The sequence below is a fragment of the Carassius carassius genome, chromosome 34, assembly GCF_963082965.1.
Source record: "Carassius carassius chromosome 34, fCarCar2.1, whole genome shotgun sequence".
NCBI lineage: Eukaryota > Metazoa > Chordata > Actinopteri > Cypriniformes > Cyprinidae > Carassius > Carassius carassius.
In genome coordinates, this window is record NC_081788.1 from 15060911 (window position 1) to 15077170 (window position 16260).

General features: G+C 37.8%; 1 protein-coding gene across 1 annotated transcript in view; it reads right to left on the minus strand.

The window, feature by feature from the left end:
* The window catches only part of LOC132114478 (protein patched homolog 1-like), a 65105-nt gene that overhangs the window by 36216 nt on the left and 12629 nt on the right, over positions 1 to 16260 (minus strand). Inside the window, exons 3-8 of the mRNA XM_059522614.1 lie at positions 8094 to 8283; positions 7123 to 7192; positions 6915 to 7006; positions 3535 to 3733; positions 3227 to 3348; positions 1983 to 2130 (exon numbers count right to left, since the gene is read on the minus strand). Of these exons, the coding sequence (XP_059378597.1) occupies positions 1983 to 2130; positions 3227 to 3348; positions 3535 to 3733; positions 6915 to 7006; positions 7123 to 7192; positions 8094 to 8283 (821 nt within the window). The remainder of the gene's footprint in view (positions 1 to 1982; positions 2131 to 3226; positions 3349 to 3534; positions 3734 to 6914; positions 7007 to 7122; positions 7193 to 8093; positions 8284 to 16260) is intronic.

A 16260-nucleotide genomic window follows, 5' to 3' on the forward strand; every position in this document is an offset into this window, starting at 1 on the left:
CATTGGCGATGACTGCAAGCCTTCGGTTTACCTGGGCTCATAACATTAGCACAGAATCAGTTTAGAATCAATCACCAAAAGAATCATTTCGGTTCAGACGCTCTGTGTGTCGGTTTGCTTCACGCTGAATCACACACGCGCAGTATCATCAGCTCCTCGGTTCTCAAATCGGATGCGTCTGACAGAAACGGTTCTTGACTCGTGAACGAGTCATTATCTGGCTCGGCTCGGTGTTCATCTTCAGTTCTCTCTTCACAGCAGTTCAGTCAGTGTACTGTTTGAGTAAATGAATTACTCCGGGATATTGGTTTGTTTGAACTCAGAGGAAGTGTCAGTCACATGAAAAAAGTTAACAGCTTAAGTCATTTGTGGATTAATGCCTATTGGAGACGCAAACCGTTTAAAACGATTCAGTTCAATTTGGTGAACTGGTTCAAAAAGATCCGGTTACATCGAATGATTCGTTCGCGAACCGGATATGACAAACTGCTTTGTTTTGAACTGTCTTACAACAGACCTGGAAGAGAAGACAATGCTGAATAAAGTCGTCGTTTTTGCTATTTTTGGACCAAAATGTATTTTCGATGCTTCAAAAAATTCTAACTGACCCTCTGATGTCACATGGACTACTTTGATGATGTTTTTCTTACCTTTCTGGACATGGACAGTATACCGTACACACAGCTTCAATGGAGGGACTAAGAGCTCTCGGACTAAATCTAAAATATCTTAAACTGTGTTCCAAAAATAAACGGAGGTCTTACGGGTTTGGAACGACATGAGGGTGAGTTATTAATGACATAATTTAGCAAATTGGGCAAACTAACCCTTTAATGCATTAGGTACCATAACAATGAATAATACTATCTAACATTTTTAACTTTGCATAATGGCATACATGTACATATAAGTTAAGTTGTATAAAAACACATTTATTATGCGAAAATGTGAATTTAACAAATAGTACCTTTATAAATTAACAACTAACCAGGGTTAATAAATGTTTTAAAATTTTCATGTTAATTTACTAAATTAAAGATTACCAAATAAAGTTTACTGTGAATATACTATTATTAATTTAAATTTGTTAATAGTACATTAATGTTAATTTATACATCTTAAAATATTATATGTTAAATAAAAACATTAACATTATGCACACTTAATGAATGCTTTAAAAATATTGTTTGTATATAACACCCATTGCATTAACTAAATGTTAACAAATTAAACTATTAGTTTAACTATTAAACTATTATTCATTTGTTGATTCATGTTTGTTCATAATGCATTCATTAATGTTAATTCATACAACTTGTTATATGTAGGTATAATAATAATTAACATTCAAGAATGCTATTAAAATGTTGTTCATTAGTCAGCTCATGACGTCTCAACGTAAAGTGTTACCCTGATAACAAACAGAAAAAATGAATGCAATGCATTTGTTTGCAACAGGACTGAACTACCACCAGAAGTCATGCTTTCGATGCAACAACGTAACACATCTAATACATGCTAAGGGTTTAGCGCATACATTTCTACACTGTCCTATCGTAACCTTTCCTGACCTTGCAGATGTGCCCCGTTTTTCCAAGCTCACACTTAACCTGAGCATTTAAAAGTATGAAGAAGTGAAAAAAGGGAAGTCAATGCCTTTGAAGGACTGCACATAAACAGCTGGGTCCTAACCTCAAGAGACACAGCCCCTTTGGAATGCATGTATTACTTATGACTCAAGATGAATGCCTTCACACTGCACGAGTGCATGTATGTGAGTGTATGTTCCAGGAAACACAACGTTGGGCTGGAGGAATGAATTGGGCCTCCTAAACGGTTCCTAACAAGATCCAGTTTTAAGCAAAGTAAAACTTCATGCAAGAATGAATTACTACAAATACTACAGCAGAAACAATCACTGTAAATATCTCCACTAAAGTAGACTGCAGTCTGGACATTCACAGAGCACCTGTGAGATTTACCTCAGAGTATCTCCTCTGCCAGGCCTTTAGTATGGCAGCTGCTTTGTCCTCGTTCCAGCTGATGTGCGAGACCTCCTCGTAGTCCTTCAAGTGCTCGTACATCTGCTTTGGGGTCATGAGCTGGAATATGGTCTGAAGGGCCTGTGCACTGCGAGTAAGAGAAGAGTGAAAAGGTGAACTGGACATACAATTTAAATTGACCAAGTGTTTCAATGCTGAATAGATGTGAGATTGGAACAAATGTGTTCCAATATTGTTCCAGTATTGAAGAGTATGCCAAAAGACATTGAGAGATGTTTGCAGTTGTAGGCAACAGTCTGAATCAGTACGAATCAACTTAATTGACCCAAGACTCTTTACTCTGAATCACGAACTGAATCACCTCATATCCTCAGTGAATCAACTCGTTATGTCCGTCTCAAAACATGCCATTGTATACTTTTTGAAAGCAATATTAAAATGCTAATCTTTCAGGTTTAGCATTTTTAAATGGTTTAGCAGCTGAATTTGTTATTATAAATATTTTTTAATAAAAAAAAAACAAATGCTGTAATGCTGTAATAAAAAAAAATGTATTGACTTTATCTGTCACTACTTGGGGATAAAAACCTTAAAAAAGAACTACTAACATGTAAAACAGCGGCCTGTCACTTTGCTCCACAGATGAGCTAAAACAGCCCCAACTGTAGAGTACAGACTCCCTCAAGTGGACTTGTCAACCTACTATTGTTCAGTGAACACTAGAAAAACCCTTGAATTTCTCTTTTCAGAAAACGATGGTTATCAGAATGAAAAGATTCATAGAAATCACAGTGGATGATTCCAAAGCCACTATTATAATATTTTCCGCCACCACCACTGTTGTGTATTAACATTTCTGGGATGTATGACAATGTTCTTTCATAATGAGGATGCTGAATTCTGTCCGCAGTCCCCACTCAAGCTTAAAGAGGTCTGGGGAAAGAAATGTTTCGCTCTTGGAGTTAAAGGTGTGGGAATGAATACTAATATGCAGTTTACTAATGATTACAATCTGCCAAGAAAGAAACAAAAAACAAGCCACACACACTGTACATGTAAGTTCATACGAGAGAAGGAAAGACAAAGTGATCTTTTATCCGCTGCCACGTAATGCCCAAAAATTGTCAAACTGCGACAAACTTAAAGACACACTTCATTTTTTCCGTTCTCTCTCTTCTATGCTTTTCCCAATAATTTATTCCCTTTGCAAAGTTGTCTCTTACCTCAGAAGTCTGCCGCTGTCGTTCTTCTTGGTCCCACCTACGATAAGCTCCTCCTGCCATTTCATATACTTTTTGGAAAGCCCATAGCAGCCACCAGTCAGAACACGAGCAACGTCCAAAGGCTTAAGAATATGACAGATCATAAATCTGAGACACGCTCAAATTGCAAAACAACACTGCTTTAATTAGTGAATCTTTGTCTGTAGCCTTTGACTGGGAAAACCGAAAACAGATACCAAACACAAAATAACAAATAATCACAAATGATTTTCAGTTGTTCTGTGTCATCCCTTGTATGTTGAACTCACCCGTGTCATGTTCTTGTTGGGAGCTGACAACGGGCAGTCGGGGTCCGATGGATTCAGACAGGGGCGGTCCATATAGCCATGGCCAACCTCTGCTTTGACCAGCATCTCTTCCCAGCTGTCCACCGGATACTTCAGCATCTTCAGCTCAGCAACGAATCCCATCGGATCAAAGTTGGTCCACTGCACTGGGTCTTTGCCACTGCCGGGAAAAAAAGAAACTATTTTTTTGATGCGGACTTAAGGCTTTACAGAATCAAATACAATGGAATTGAATTGAAAGCGGGGTTATAGGCACATCAACTTCCATAGGCCATTGCTAATGCAAACACTGAGTACTCTTACTTTATCCAAAATGTCTTAGGATTGGTCCACTGTTGTAAAACTGACATTGATCTGCTACATTCAAAAAAATAATTTAATGCGGAACTCACTGTGTTTGACCAAAAATACTGTAAAAGTAACATAATGAAATACTATTACAATTGAAAATAATTATTTTCCATTTTAATATATTTTAAGATGGAATTTATTGCTGTGATGGCAAAGCTGAATTTTCAGCATCATTACTTCAGTCTTCAGCATCACATCATTGCTCAAAAACCATTTCTTACTATTATCAATGTTGAAAACAGTTGTGCTGCTTAATATTTCTGTAGAAACTGTAAAACTATTTTCAGGCTTCAAAAGAACAGCATTTATTTCAAATCAAATAAGGCTTTTGGAACATTATAAATCTTGTTCTTGTACATTCTGATCAATTTAAGAAGTCCTTGCAGAATAGAAGTATTAAATTCTTTCAATAAGAAAAATCTGACTGACCCTAAACTTTTGAACGATAGTGTATGTTTAACCATGAAGGAGAAGCACAGACTGAGCCCTGCTAATGGGATGCTGCATGTGCTTAAAGTGGTTCAGCATAACAATCCGGGAGCGGATCAAGGGTGACTGGATGGAATTCCGAAGGCTTGCAAGTCACAGCGGTGGCAGCACAAATCTAGCTGGGATTGGATTTCAGCCTGCCTCCATAATAACAGCTTTGAGAAAATGGAATCAATCCACTCATCTGATCTTCATCCCCTCTAATTATACTGCCGTGTCGGGTGATCCCGCTCAGGGCCTGGCATCTCCCCACAACTAACAGCCCAACGCAGCAGTTTCACAAACCTCCCATACTTTACTTGCCATGTTGTCTTTCTCTTGCTGCATCTTTATATGGTCTCCCGTCTCGCCCGTAAGTTTGACTCTATCCTCAAACGGACCTTCCTCGCACTGAGTTCACCATCCCACTTTCTGTCCACTTCCACAGCTCCTCTGTCAAACCCTCTCCATCTTTCCGTCCCTGCCCCATCTTTCTCTAATTTCTCCCTCTGTCTATCATTCTTCGCTTTTTTCTGTATGTGTTTTCTTCTGCTCACCCTTCTCTCTTTCTCTTCTGGCAGGCCTGCAGCGGTTCAGACCACATTGTATGTGCCTAACCAGGCTTGAGTCATTATTCCAAGTCCCCCAACCAGAACACAGTAAAATCCTTATTTACCATCCATGAAGGAGGGAAAGAGAGGGTGCGGAGGAGGGCAGAAAAGCTTTAGCAGACTTGGTGGTTGTCTACTGAGTGTAACTGTCACAAGGAGACATTAGCAGCAGAAGTGGAACAATTGTGTGAGGTTTTGAGCGGTTCAGCATCACAATGAAGGCCTTCAGAAAATACCACAGGAGACTGTGGAACACCACTTTGCACAGTATTTAATCATGATTAATAAAACTTTTTGTATACATATATACATATTAGGGGTGTATTCATAGCGGACCGTTTCGGTACAGGGCTTTCGGTACGGTGCACGTGTGTACCGAATGACCGAATGCAATATTTTGTGTGCGGAACATAGGTACATTTTCGTGTTTCCAAACGAACATATTAAGTGGCGGAAGTCTCCGCGTTCAGAACGAATCCCAGCCTGCAGCTGATTCTAAGACTGGTGACACACTGGGTGCGTGGCGTGAGCGTGGCGTTTCTGTTGCGTGTCAGTTGCGTGACGGCTGCTTCGCGTTTTCTGTGTCTTTACACACCAGAATTGTGCTGGCGCGCTGCTGCTACTGTAGGTGACATAGAGGGAGGCCGCCGACAGACCAGGATCTTGTCTTCAAGACAACAATATCTATACATGATGTTGAGCATAAATATAAAGCTTACTGATAAAGGACACCGTCAACAGTATTGACGGCAAAATAGACTATGTTTGACAGGTGCAATATGCCAATGTGTCACCGGCCTAAGGTTTTCAAAAGGCATCACGCGAGTGTGAACATCACTACAACTAGGAAAAAAACGATCAGTCCAACGCAATAACGAAATCTGAGCAGGTCTAAAAACTGAAACTGCTGATGCTGCACTTTACACTTTGGAAAAGTTATATATATATATACTTTTTAAATATGAGCAGGCTTACAAGCTGGGATTGGTAATGCTTCACTGTAATCATAGTTATTTATTTATATTTTTCATTAAATTTTATTATATGATATTGGTTTGAGACTGAGAGTATTTTATTTAGTGGAGAACTTTGCAGCAGTATTTTATTTCTTATTCTTTTTTTTATTTTATATATATTTTATTAAAAAGTATTTAACAAAAGTGTAAACAAATTGTTAAAAAAGTTTATAGTAATAAACAACCTGCAGTTTAATGTTTGCATTTCTTTCCCTTACTGTACCGAATATGAACCGAACCATGACTTTAAAACCAAGGTATGTACCGAACCGTGATTTTTGCGTACCGTTACACCCCTAATATATATATATATATATATATATATATATATATACATATACTTCATGGGACATATACAGATTATACTGTAGTTAAACTGAACCAAAATACACAGGGAAATGCAAAACAAAACTTGATTTAATAATCAAATATCCTTCCTGCACTTTATGGACTTAATCTTACATGCATAGTCTAAGTGGTTTTTGCCATTTTTTTTTTTGTTGGTTTCTGTTTAACTCGTAGTTAATATTTCACTTGCTGAGTTTGACTGATTATTGAATTTCACCATACAGAGACTAAAATTGATTTAAATCACATTAAAAATCTTGCCTGAATTAAATTTTTAAATAAATTATCCGTAAAGTGGTAATTTATGAAATAAACACAGTAAAATAGTCTTTTCACCACCTCTCTTGTTTGGAAGGAAAAACTTTAAATTTATTTTGCTTGTTTACTGGTTTTCAACAAGGCTCTATTCACAGGAAGGACATGTCAGTGAAGTATTTAGTGTATGAAAATGGCCTTTCTGGCAAATCAACTTGATGACAAGAGCCAGCTGGGACAGGATCAAACATTACAGGCTCCAAGCAAATACAGAAAGGTGTGTGTAACTTACGGGAGGTAGACTGTTCCTGAATGTAGCTTAGCACCTTCCCAGAAGCAGTCTAGAGGAGTGATGATCAGACATGGGTGCAGTTTCTCTATAATCTGAAAAGTTAAATGCTCTTTTATTGTAACAAGTCCTTAGAGGCCCTCCTCTGAATTTTACTAATTTCTACTAAAACGTCAATCTTTAAAAAGATATTGTAACCATTCTCACATACCTGGTCCACAAAATTGGTTTCTGTAACAAATTCCCCTGATTTGTAGCATAAATGTTCCAAGTTCCATTGCCTGAAAACACAACAGAGGAAATTAGTGGAACTATAATCTTGTGAACTACCATTAAAGCAGAAAACGCAAAGGAAATAGTGACCAGTTACAGGATTTAAAATACATACTTTCCCAAATTTTAACCTATAATTTTGGTTGATAAAAAAGTCCAATGACATGTTACACGTCAGCACGTCCTGATATTGCTGAGTTAGATGTGTTCCTAGGTCAACATATTTTGTTGACCCTGGAACAACATTTTACTCCAAAAATGTATTCTTGACCATATCCCTACACCTAAACGGAAGTCGTGGCCTGGTGGTTAGAGAATCGGACTCCCAATCGAAGGGTTGTGGGTTCGAGTCCCGGGCCGGCAGGAATTGTGGGTGGGGGGAGTGCATGTACAGTTCTCTCACCACCCTCAATACCACGACTGAGGTGCCCTTGAGCAAGGCACCGAACCCCCAACTGCTCCCCGGGCGCCGCAGCATAAATGGCTGCCCACTGCTCCGGGTGTGTGTTCACAGTGTGTGTGTGTGTTCACTGCTCTGTGTGTGTGCACTTCGGATGGGTTAAATGCAGAGCACAAATTCTGAGTATGGGTCACCATACTTGGCCGAATGTCACTTCACTCACTTCACTCACTTCACTCACTAAACCTAACCTTAACCATGAGTAATCCCTAAAATCAGAGGAAATGATATATGAATGACTGATGTACAAGCACCAAACAGTGATTTTAAGCATAAACTTCACAAAATCTATAAACTGGTTCTTCAAATCTGATTGGTTAATCACAATGTTGTTCCAGGGACAACAAAGATGTTGTCCCAGGAACATGTCTTACTTGGTAAAATCAGGTTCTGCTTACACGTCAAATACCCAAAGAGAAATAACTGTTCAGAAGCTGTTGTGCCGTTACCTGTTGTACATGTAAATTTGCACTCTGCTGGCCTTTATTGCAGAGTCGAGGTGCTGCTTCAACGCCTCTACAGTCAGAATGTTAGCACCTTCCTGTCGTGGCATCTGTATCATGAGCTGAGGCCTAAACATGGCCTCCTCTCCGATCTTCTGCCGTGTGTATTTGAGTTCCTGATTCACCCTGCCGCCCACTGTGAAATGGAGAAGAAAAGTGATGGAGAAGACTTTCAGATGATTCTCTATAACCTTTTAGTATTTTTATTTAGAAGCAGATTTAAGAGGTAACAGGAAATAATAATATGGAGAAAAGAGGGACTAAATGCAACATTAGGCCTAAATGCTTCAAACTCCACAGCTTAAAGGGTTAGTTCACTCAAAAATCTAAATTATCTCATTAATAACTCACCCTCATGTCGTTCCAAACCCGTGAGACCTCTGTTCGTCTTCAGAAACAAGTTTAAGATATTTTAGATTTAGTCCGAGAGCTTTCTGTCCCTCCATTGAAAATGTATGTATGGTATACTGTCCATGGCCATAAAGGTAATAAAAACATCTTCAAAGAAGTCCATGTCGATGTAACCGGATCTTTTTGAACCAGTTCACCAAATCAAACTGAATCGTTTGAAATGGTTCGCATCTCCAATAAGCATTAATACACAAATGACTTAAGCTGTTAACTTTTTTAATGTGGCTGACACTCCCTCTGAGTTCAAACAAACCAATATTCTGGAGTAATTCATTTACTCAAACAGTACACTGACTGAAATGCTGTGAAGAGAGAACTGAAGATGAACACCGAGCCAAGATTGACTCGTTCTCTAGTCAAGAGCCTTTTCTGTCAGACGCATCCGATTTGAGAACCGAGGAGCTGATGATACTGCACGTGTGTGATTCAGCGTGAAGCAAACCGACACACAGAGCGTCTGAACCGAACGGATTTTTTTGGTGATTGATTCTAAACTGATTCTGTGCTAATGTTATGAGTGCGGGTAAACCAAAGGCTTGCAGTCATCGCCAATGATGCCATTACATCGAGCGCAAAAGAACCGGTGAACCGTTTTCTACAACCGGTTTATTGAATCGAACTGTCCGAAAGAACTACTGGTGATCCCAAAACCGATGCAACCGGTTCTTGACTCGAGAACGAGTCAATCTTGGACAATGCTGAATAAAGTCGTAGCTTTTGTTATTTTTGGACCAAAATGTATTTGCGATGCTACAAAAAATTCTAACTGACCCTCTGATGTCACATGGACTACTTTGAAGATGTTTTTATTACCTTTCTGGACATGGACAGTAGACCGTACACACAGTTTCAATGGAGGGACTGAGAGCTCTCGGACTAAATCTAAAATATCTTAAACTGTGTTCCGAAGATTAACTGAGGTTTCACAGGTTTGGAACGACATGAGGGTGAGTTATTCATGAAATCATTTTGATTTTTGGGTGAGCTAACCCTTTAAAGTGTTGTAGGGGTGTGCGATATGACGTTTTTTGATCGTGGACTTGTTCTTTATATTTTAATTAAGTAAGTTATAATTCAGTTTGATATTTATAATACAATTAAGTTAGACTTTTTAAAATCAAATTTAAATGCATTTTATTAAAACTGAATTATAATAGACATACACTTAAAAAAAATTAAGACTTAATTTGGCAAAACATTCATAAAAGTGACTCAAATCATTAAAAGAATCAACTAGTAAGAGTCATTTGTTTTTCAACCCAGATGACACTAATTGTAAAGTATGGTTTTTTTTTTGCATGCAAAGACATTTTCTCTGTACTATTTCACAGTAAACTGTATTTTTAGCTTATCACATTCAATTCATCAAGCTACAACTCACATGTGGTGAGGAATAATGATTGCATAATTCATTTATTTGCTTGTTAACATAAATAAGCAGTTGAAAAACCCACAAGAAACCAAGAAGCATGATAAAAAGTCACTCAGAATTCTTTAGTGACAAGCAGTCATAACTTTCACTGTCGTCACACAGGGTCAAGCACAGTCTCATCATAATCAATCATATCCTCCAGCCTCGATGAAAGGAAACGCTAACACATGTACTGGCTCCCATATGTCCTGTTAACTTGACTCCAAACTGCCTTTCAGTACACCCTTTAACACCTGCAGTCTTCTTCACAGCCTTCAAATTCAGGCTTAAGAGTTATGAGTGTGCGCAGAAGTACGTCTGTAAGTATACACGTGTGTGTGAGAGCTTGGCTGCTATTGAGCCGGTGCAGAAGAGTCGTTGTGTGGCACACATAAGCTCCGCACAGGAACAGCGACAAAAGCAGCCTTTCAAAGCGGCCTGATGAACACCGTCCAAGTCTGACTCTCAAAGCTGTCGATTCTTCACGCGCTCTCTACCTGACCTCCGAGAATAGAAGACTTCTCCGTTTCCAGAATCAAGCACCCTAGAGAAACATGGTTCACAAGAACTTCACAGTTTTTCTGAACCAGGTAAGTGGTCGACCAATACATGTTTTTTGACAGCCGATGCCGATATCTTGGAAAGCGGGGGGCCGATGGCCGATATAAAGCCGATATGATTTAAAAATATATATATATATTATTATTCATATTTAAGAAATTTGAAATCATTTGACAATGGATTAAAAAGTAAATGTGTAAAAGAAATATGCTTATACTTTAGATGACAGTATTTTTCACAAATACATAAATATTTTATTCAATTATAAAATAAAATAAAAAAGTAAAAACTATAACCAACAGGGCACTTATATAAAGGCAATCATATTTTTCAAATAAAACAAGGGTAACCCTCATTTTACATACAGCACACAGTGAAAATGACATGAATATGACAGTGGGCAAATGCATAAAGTGTAGCATAATTTGAAATCATGAGTTTAAAGGTTAAAGCATTCAATTCACATGGACCGACCATCATGCAGAGAACACGTGATCATGCTGGAAACACATACACACTTCACAAGATCTTACAGCTGGATTCGACGGAGTTTGCAAGGTTTGTGAAATTAAATGTTCTTAAGTCATTCAAAGATTTGTTTAAACTATATAAATGCATATTTGCTTAATGCTGACCGCAAACGAGAAAGTATTATAATGTTTGCCTTTCTATTACTAATAGGCCTAATTTAAAAACAATCGTTATAATACTTTCTGTATACATTAATTCCTTTTTTAACCGTTCTATCTGATTATTAGACAGACTTCTATCAGTATTAGACAGAACTGTTAACAACGACGATGAACAAGAGAGAGAGTGTGTGAGCACTGTCACTGTGTGCGCGCTCAGGCACTGCCGCTCACAGTGCCATCAAAGTAACTGTCAAAATAAAAGTCCCACCTTGAACATATCGGTGAAGCAGAGAAACTTATCGGCCAATGCCGATATTTGAAAAATACCAAATATCGGTCAATATATCGGCCTTGGCAATATAGCGGTCGACCACTAAATAATACAGTCTCAAACAGGTAATCAGTCAACTCCTCTGAACGTCATCAAGCAAATCATCTACTCATACCAAAGCTGGTGTATAAGGAATCGAGGTACATTTTCAGTACATTTCTGAAAGCACGTAACAAAGGTTAAACATAATGGCACTCACATGATCCCCCAAACTGTATTATTTAGGGGGAAGAATCAAAGCATCTAAACCTACATGCAAAACAAGCTGTAACAAGAGACATTTAAAAAATATTCTTCTATAGAACCCAACAAAAATGGATCGAGTGACCCTCAACTACAAGTGTGTGCTTTCTACTTTTCTACCACATATACAGTGACATGAACAGATGTGAGTGGCAACCAAACTAAGGCTTTTCACAGATTTCCACACTCTGAAAATATGGCAAAATGGTCTCAATTTCACGCAGTATAAACAAGCATAAAACAACAAAAAATGTTGTTTTATGCTCCCCCCCCCCCCCCAAACCACTAAAACTTAAAAAAATACAGAAACATCTTTGTGTTTGGTAACTAAAGCAAGAAAATGTATTTTTCTCTTTAACCTACTCCAGCTCTGGGAGGGAAGGTCTGTGTAAAACAATCTGTAACAAGTTATAAGATATAATCAAATTTAACAGTGCTTTTCAATTCATGAGACAGACATACGTTGGATATTTTCAAACCATTGTAATTGTATTAAAGTTGAAAATAACCGTGTTTTTTTTCCTCAGGGCAGACCACCCAGCCGGTGAAAAAGATTTAGAAAGAGGGAAACGTCTAGAAGCATTATGAAAAACCAAAGGATTTCTTTTTTCTTGGGCCCAAACATTCATCTGATCTTGTTTTGGGACATGTTTATAATATCCCTCATTAATTGCAGCTTCAAGAGAGCCTGAACTTTACTTCAACATGATTATGGGGACCAGGTTGTTTACGTTCCAAACAAGCTTAGCATGTTCCTGATTTTGAGGCCCTGGGAACACCAACATGCTTTGGGGATAAAACAACCTCAGACATCAGCTTTTCAATCAGAAATGTCTCCACTCTGGATTAACATGAACTAGGTCACCTTTACATCATGAATTTCTCCTTTGATGCACGTCAAGACCTACAGAGGCAACAGGAAGGAACTATAACAAAGTGTAACAAAGCTCACACTGGAAACATCGAATTATGACCTGAACCCTGGAGAATTCAACACCCCTCCAGAGATGCACAGGTTCTGGGGTCACAAATGGCCTTGCCTCAGGTATGAAATTAACACCAAAAGAAAATAAGTGAGAAAAAATGACAGAGAACAAGAGGGGAATTCAGTCAAACAGGACAGCATGTGTGTTTAAAGCGCTTTGAAAAGCCAGCACGTTTATGTAATCCTGCGGATCAAATCTTCAGAAAAAAGCCCATGAACCGCATCAACAACGACAGGTGTAGATAAATTCATTTTGCTGGGAAATGGTGTAACAGGAAAAAATCAACAATCTTTTAGGTCACAACACTGAACCATATGTGGTAATCAGTTAAAAAAACCTTAGGATAAGGACTTGTGAACCAGATCTTAATCATGTAATATTCTTTTTAAACAACCAGTCAAAAAGACTCATGAAACAGACTTAATAAGAGTACTTTTCTCAAAAAAATTTAAAATAAATAATAATAATTTGGGATGGTTATAGTTAAGATTTATATATGACAAATTTGCTGAATTAACATTGCTTTATATTCTGAAATGTAAATATATACTGTATATATAAAATGTAGAATTAATAAATTCAACTGGAACCTGAATTAATAATCTTATAACTTCCATCCTAAAAAATAATAATAATAATAATAGTAATAATACTTAACATTTAGTAAATTCTGATAATTTAAATGATCAACAATAACAATAATAAACTGTTTCAGGAAATGATCTCTATGAAGACAAGAATTATTTGATGAAATGTTCCTCACAATTATTTGTATGAAGCAAAAAAAATTATCACAGCACAACAAAAGGCAACATGGCAAAAGAAAAGAAAGTTGGTGCAGCAGTTAAGACACCTATAAACATCTCAGACAATCAACAGATATCTGTTCCGCTAACTAATATCAACTCTCTACACTGCGAGTAAATCACTCGCATATGTAACTAAATCTTAACTATGGGCGACTAAATGATGTTAGCCAATTCTTAATAAATTCTCAGATTTTACTTGCTAGCCTGTGTGTTAGAGGCTGAGTATAAATTTAGCACACATACAATACAGATTCTAATCTAGTATCTTCTACGTGTCTATAATCCACAGGTGTGTAAGGGGTGCGGAGTGCAGCACGGCAGCCAGTGAATCTGCTGTGCATGTCAGTGTGTGTTGGTGCCTCCACTGTGCCCATTCAGTTTGTTGCATAACATTAACCCTTGAACCTCCCTTTCATGAAGAGGGGGAGCAGCCATTGGAAGGACTCTCCCAATGCCCTGAGTCTTCAAGTGGTGCAATTTGAGATGGGTATCGTTAAGATTTATAAATATATGACAAATTAAGAGCCGAATTAACATTGCTTCATATTCTGAAATGTAAAATAAATATTTAATGAAATGAATATAAAACATCAATTTGTAAATGCACAAGTGTGCAGGCTTTTTTTGTGTGTTTTATACATAAGATAAGATACAGTAAGAACATGAACAAAGAAACAAAGTAAAACAAACTGACAAATACAATAAAACAAATGTCCAAATAAAATGAAATAAACAATGCTCTAATTTTTCCATGACGGTCTACTAACATTACTGTTCAGGTAAGTAATATCCTAAAAGTAATATCCAAAAGAAATCTAAAAGTAATCAAATGTAAATGAACGCTGCATAGTTTTCACTGTATGTATTGATAGATTAATGCTTATTAAAACTATTATTAAACGTTATTCAGAGTAAGAGCTATGAGTGATTTTGTCTTTTCGTTTTTTTTTATTGATTAACATTGATGGGCCAAGCGCCAGTCTGTCACTTTAAGACAGTGGTTCCCAAACTGGGGTGCGCGCACCCCTAGTGGTGCAGCAGACTGACCACCGGGGGTGCACGAGAGAATGTTTGTAATGGCATGGAAAAAAAATTGTCTCTTTATTATTTTTACGTATTTAACTGAGGTAAACTTCACATGCGAAAGTTTTATTAAGAAATAACATTTCACATTACAAGCTATAAATTACTCATGATTTAATTTCATTTTACAAACACATCTGTGTCACAATAGCCCCGCCCTGTTCATATTAGGCGCTAACTGATAATTCGTTCATTTATTTTTTCACTTACTACATTCATCAAAATGGACACCTGGTTAAAAACGGGCACTTAGAATAAATCAAGGGAGTAATCTTTTGTATTTATAACAGATTTTTTATGTTTTGTAATTTACAGTGAATATTTGTATTTAGTTATTGCAAATAAAAATGTGAAGTTTAACAAAACTGTCATCCATTACCCCAATTTCTGATGATCTGTGTGCAAACATGCAGGCCTATCCATCTCTATTAAAAATGGTAGTAAACTTTTGTATTTATAACAGATTTTCTTTTTGTTGTTTTCTAATCTACAGTGAATATTTGTATTTAGTTATTGCAATTAAAAATGTGAAGTTAAACCAGAGTAAGGTGTTGGGGGGTGCTTGACAGGTGTCAAACACTAGAAAAGGGTGCATGCTGCAAGAAGTTTGGGAACCACTGCCTTAAGACAATATATTGACACATCGGATTTTCTCCCAACTGTTTATGTCCACTTAAGACATAAACTCTGTTTAAGTAAATACACTCCAGGCTGGCCATTTTGGCATTTTTTGTGTGTATTTGATCATTTTGATGCGCTCAAAGCTCAAAGTGTAATAAGCTTGTCCGTTTTGAAGAGCGCCCCACTGGGGAACAGCGTCTCTTGTGCGGATTGTGCTTTGAACATTTTATTATCAAAAATGTCCCGAAATTTAGCTACAGTATACAATGGCATTTTATAACAATCACTTATTGAGCTGATTCTGACTTTAAGTTTGGGTTTTAGGGAGGAACGAATGCGCAGTGCTCTGAAGGGAAAGAAGTTGCGCTAGAAGAAATGTGGCCGTAATAATTAGAAGCAATAATCGAAGCTTCTCCGCATGAGCATGATCGCGCTTCTGAATTGAGAATAGCAAAAATGCATCATAGACAAATGTTCGAATATTATTGCATATAAAAACAGCTAGCGACTCTGGTGAGATAGAATTTGCAAGATAATGTATAGCAATAATAAATTTATGTTTGCTTTTTTAATTTCTCCAGTACCGATACCAAAACCTCTAAGGTCTTGCTTAAGGCTTACCAGTAATTCAAACTTTCATAATTTAGTCCTAGGACTGATTAAATACCGGGTTTTGGTACCCATTCCTAGGCGCATTACTATTCTTGCCATTCAGCTGCAGAGTGGCTTTTGAGTGGCTGTTTCAAAGGGGTGTGAGGGGTTTGGTACAAAAGAAATACACCACACCCCACCCCCGCCAAAACCTCTGCATCCAACCCCTTCAAGATCATGACATAACTCCACACTACCGCAAGCTCCCCTACCGCCCACCACTTCATCCCGCCGACTACGCCAATCACGCGGCTGGAGGGCCAGGGGGAACGGTTGCTGGGGTCACTCCATGATGGGATGGTGTGGCTAATGGCTGCTTTTTTAGGTGGGGGGGTTGGAGAAAGGGGCTGTGTGTGGCAATGGCGGCACAGGGA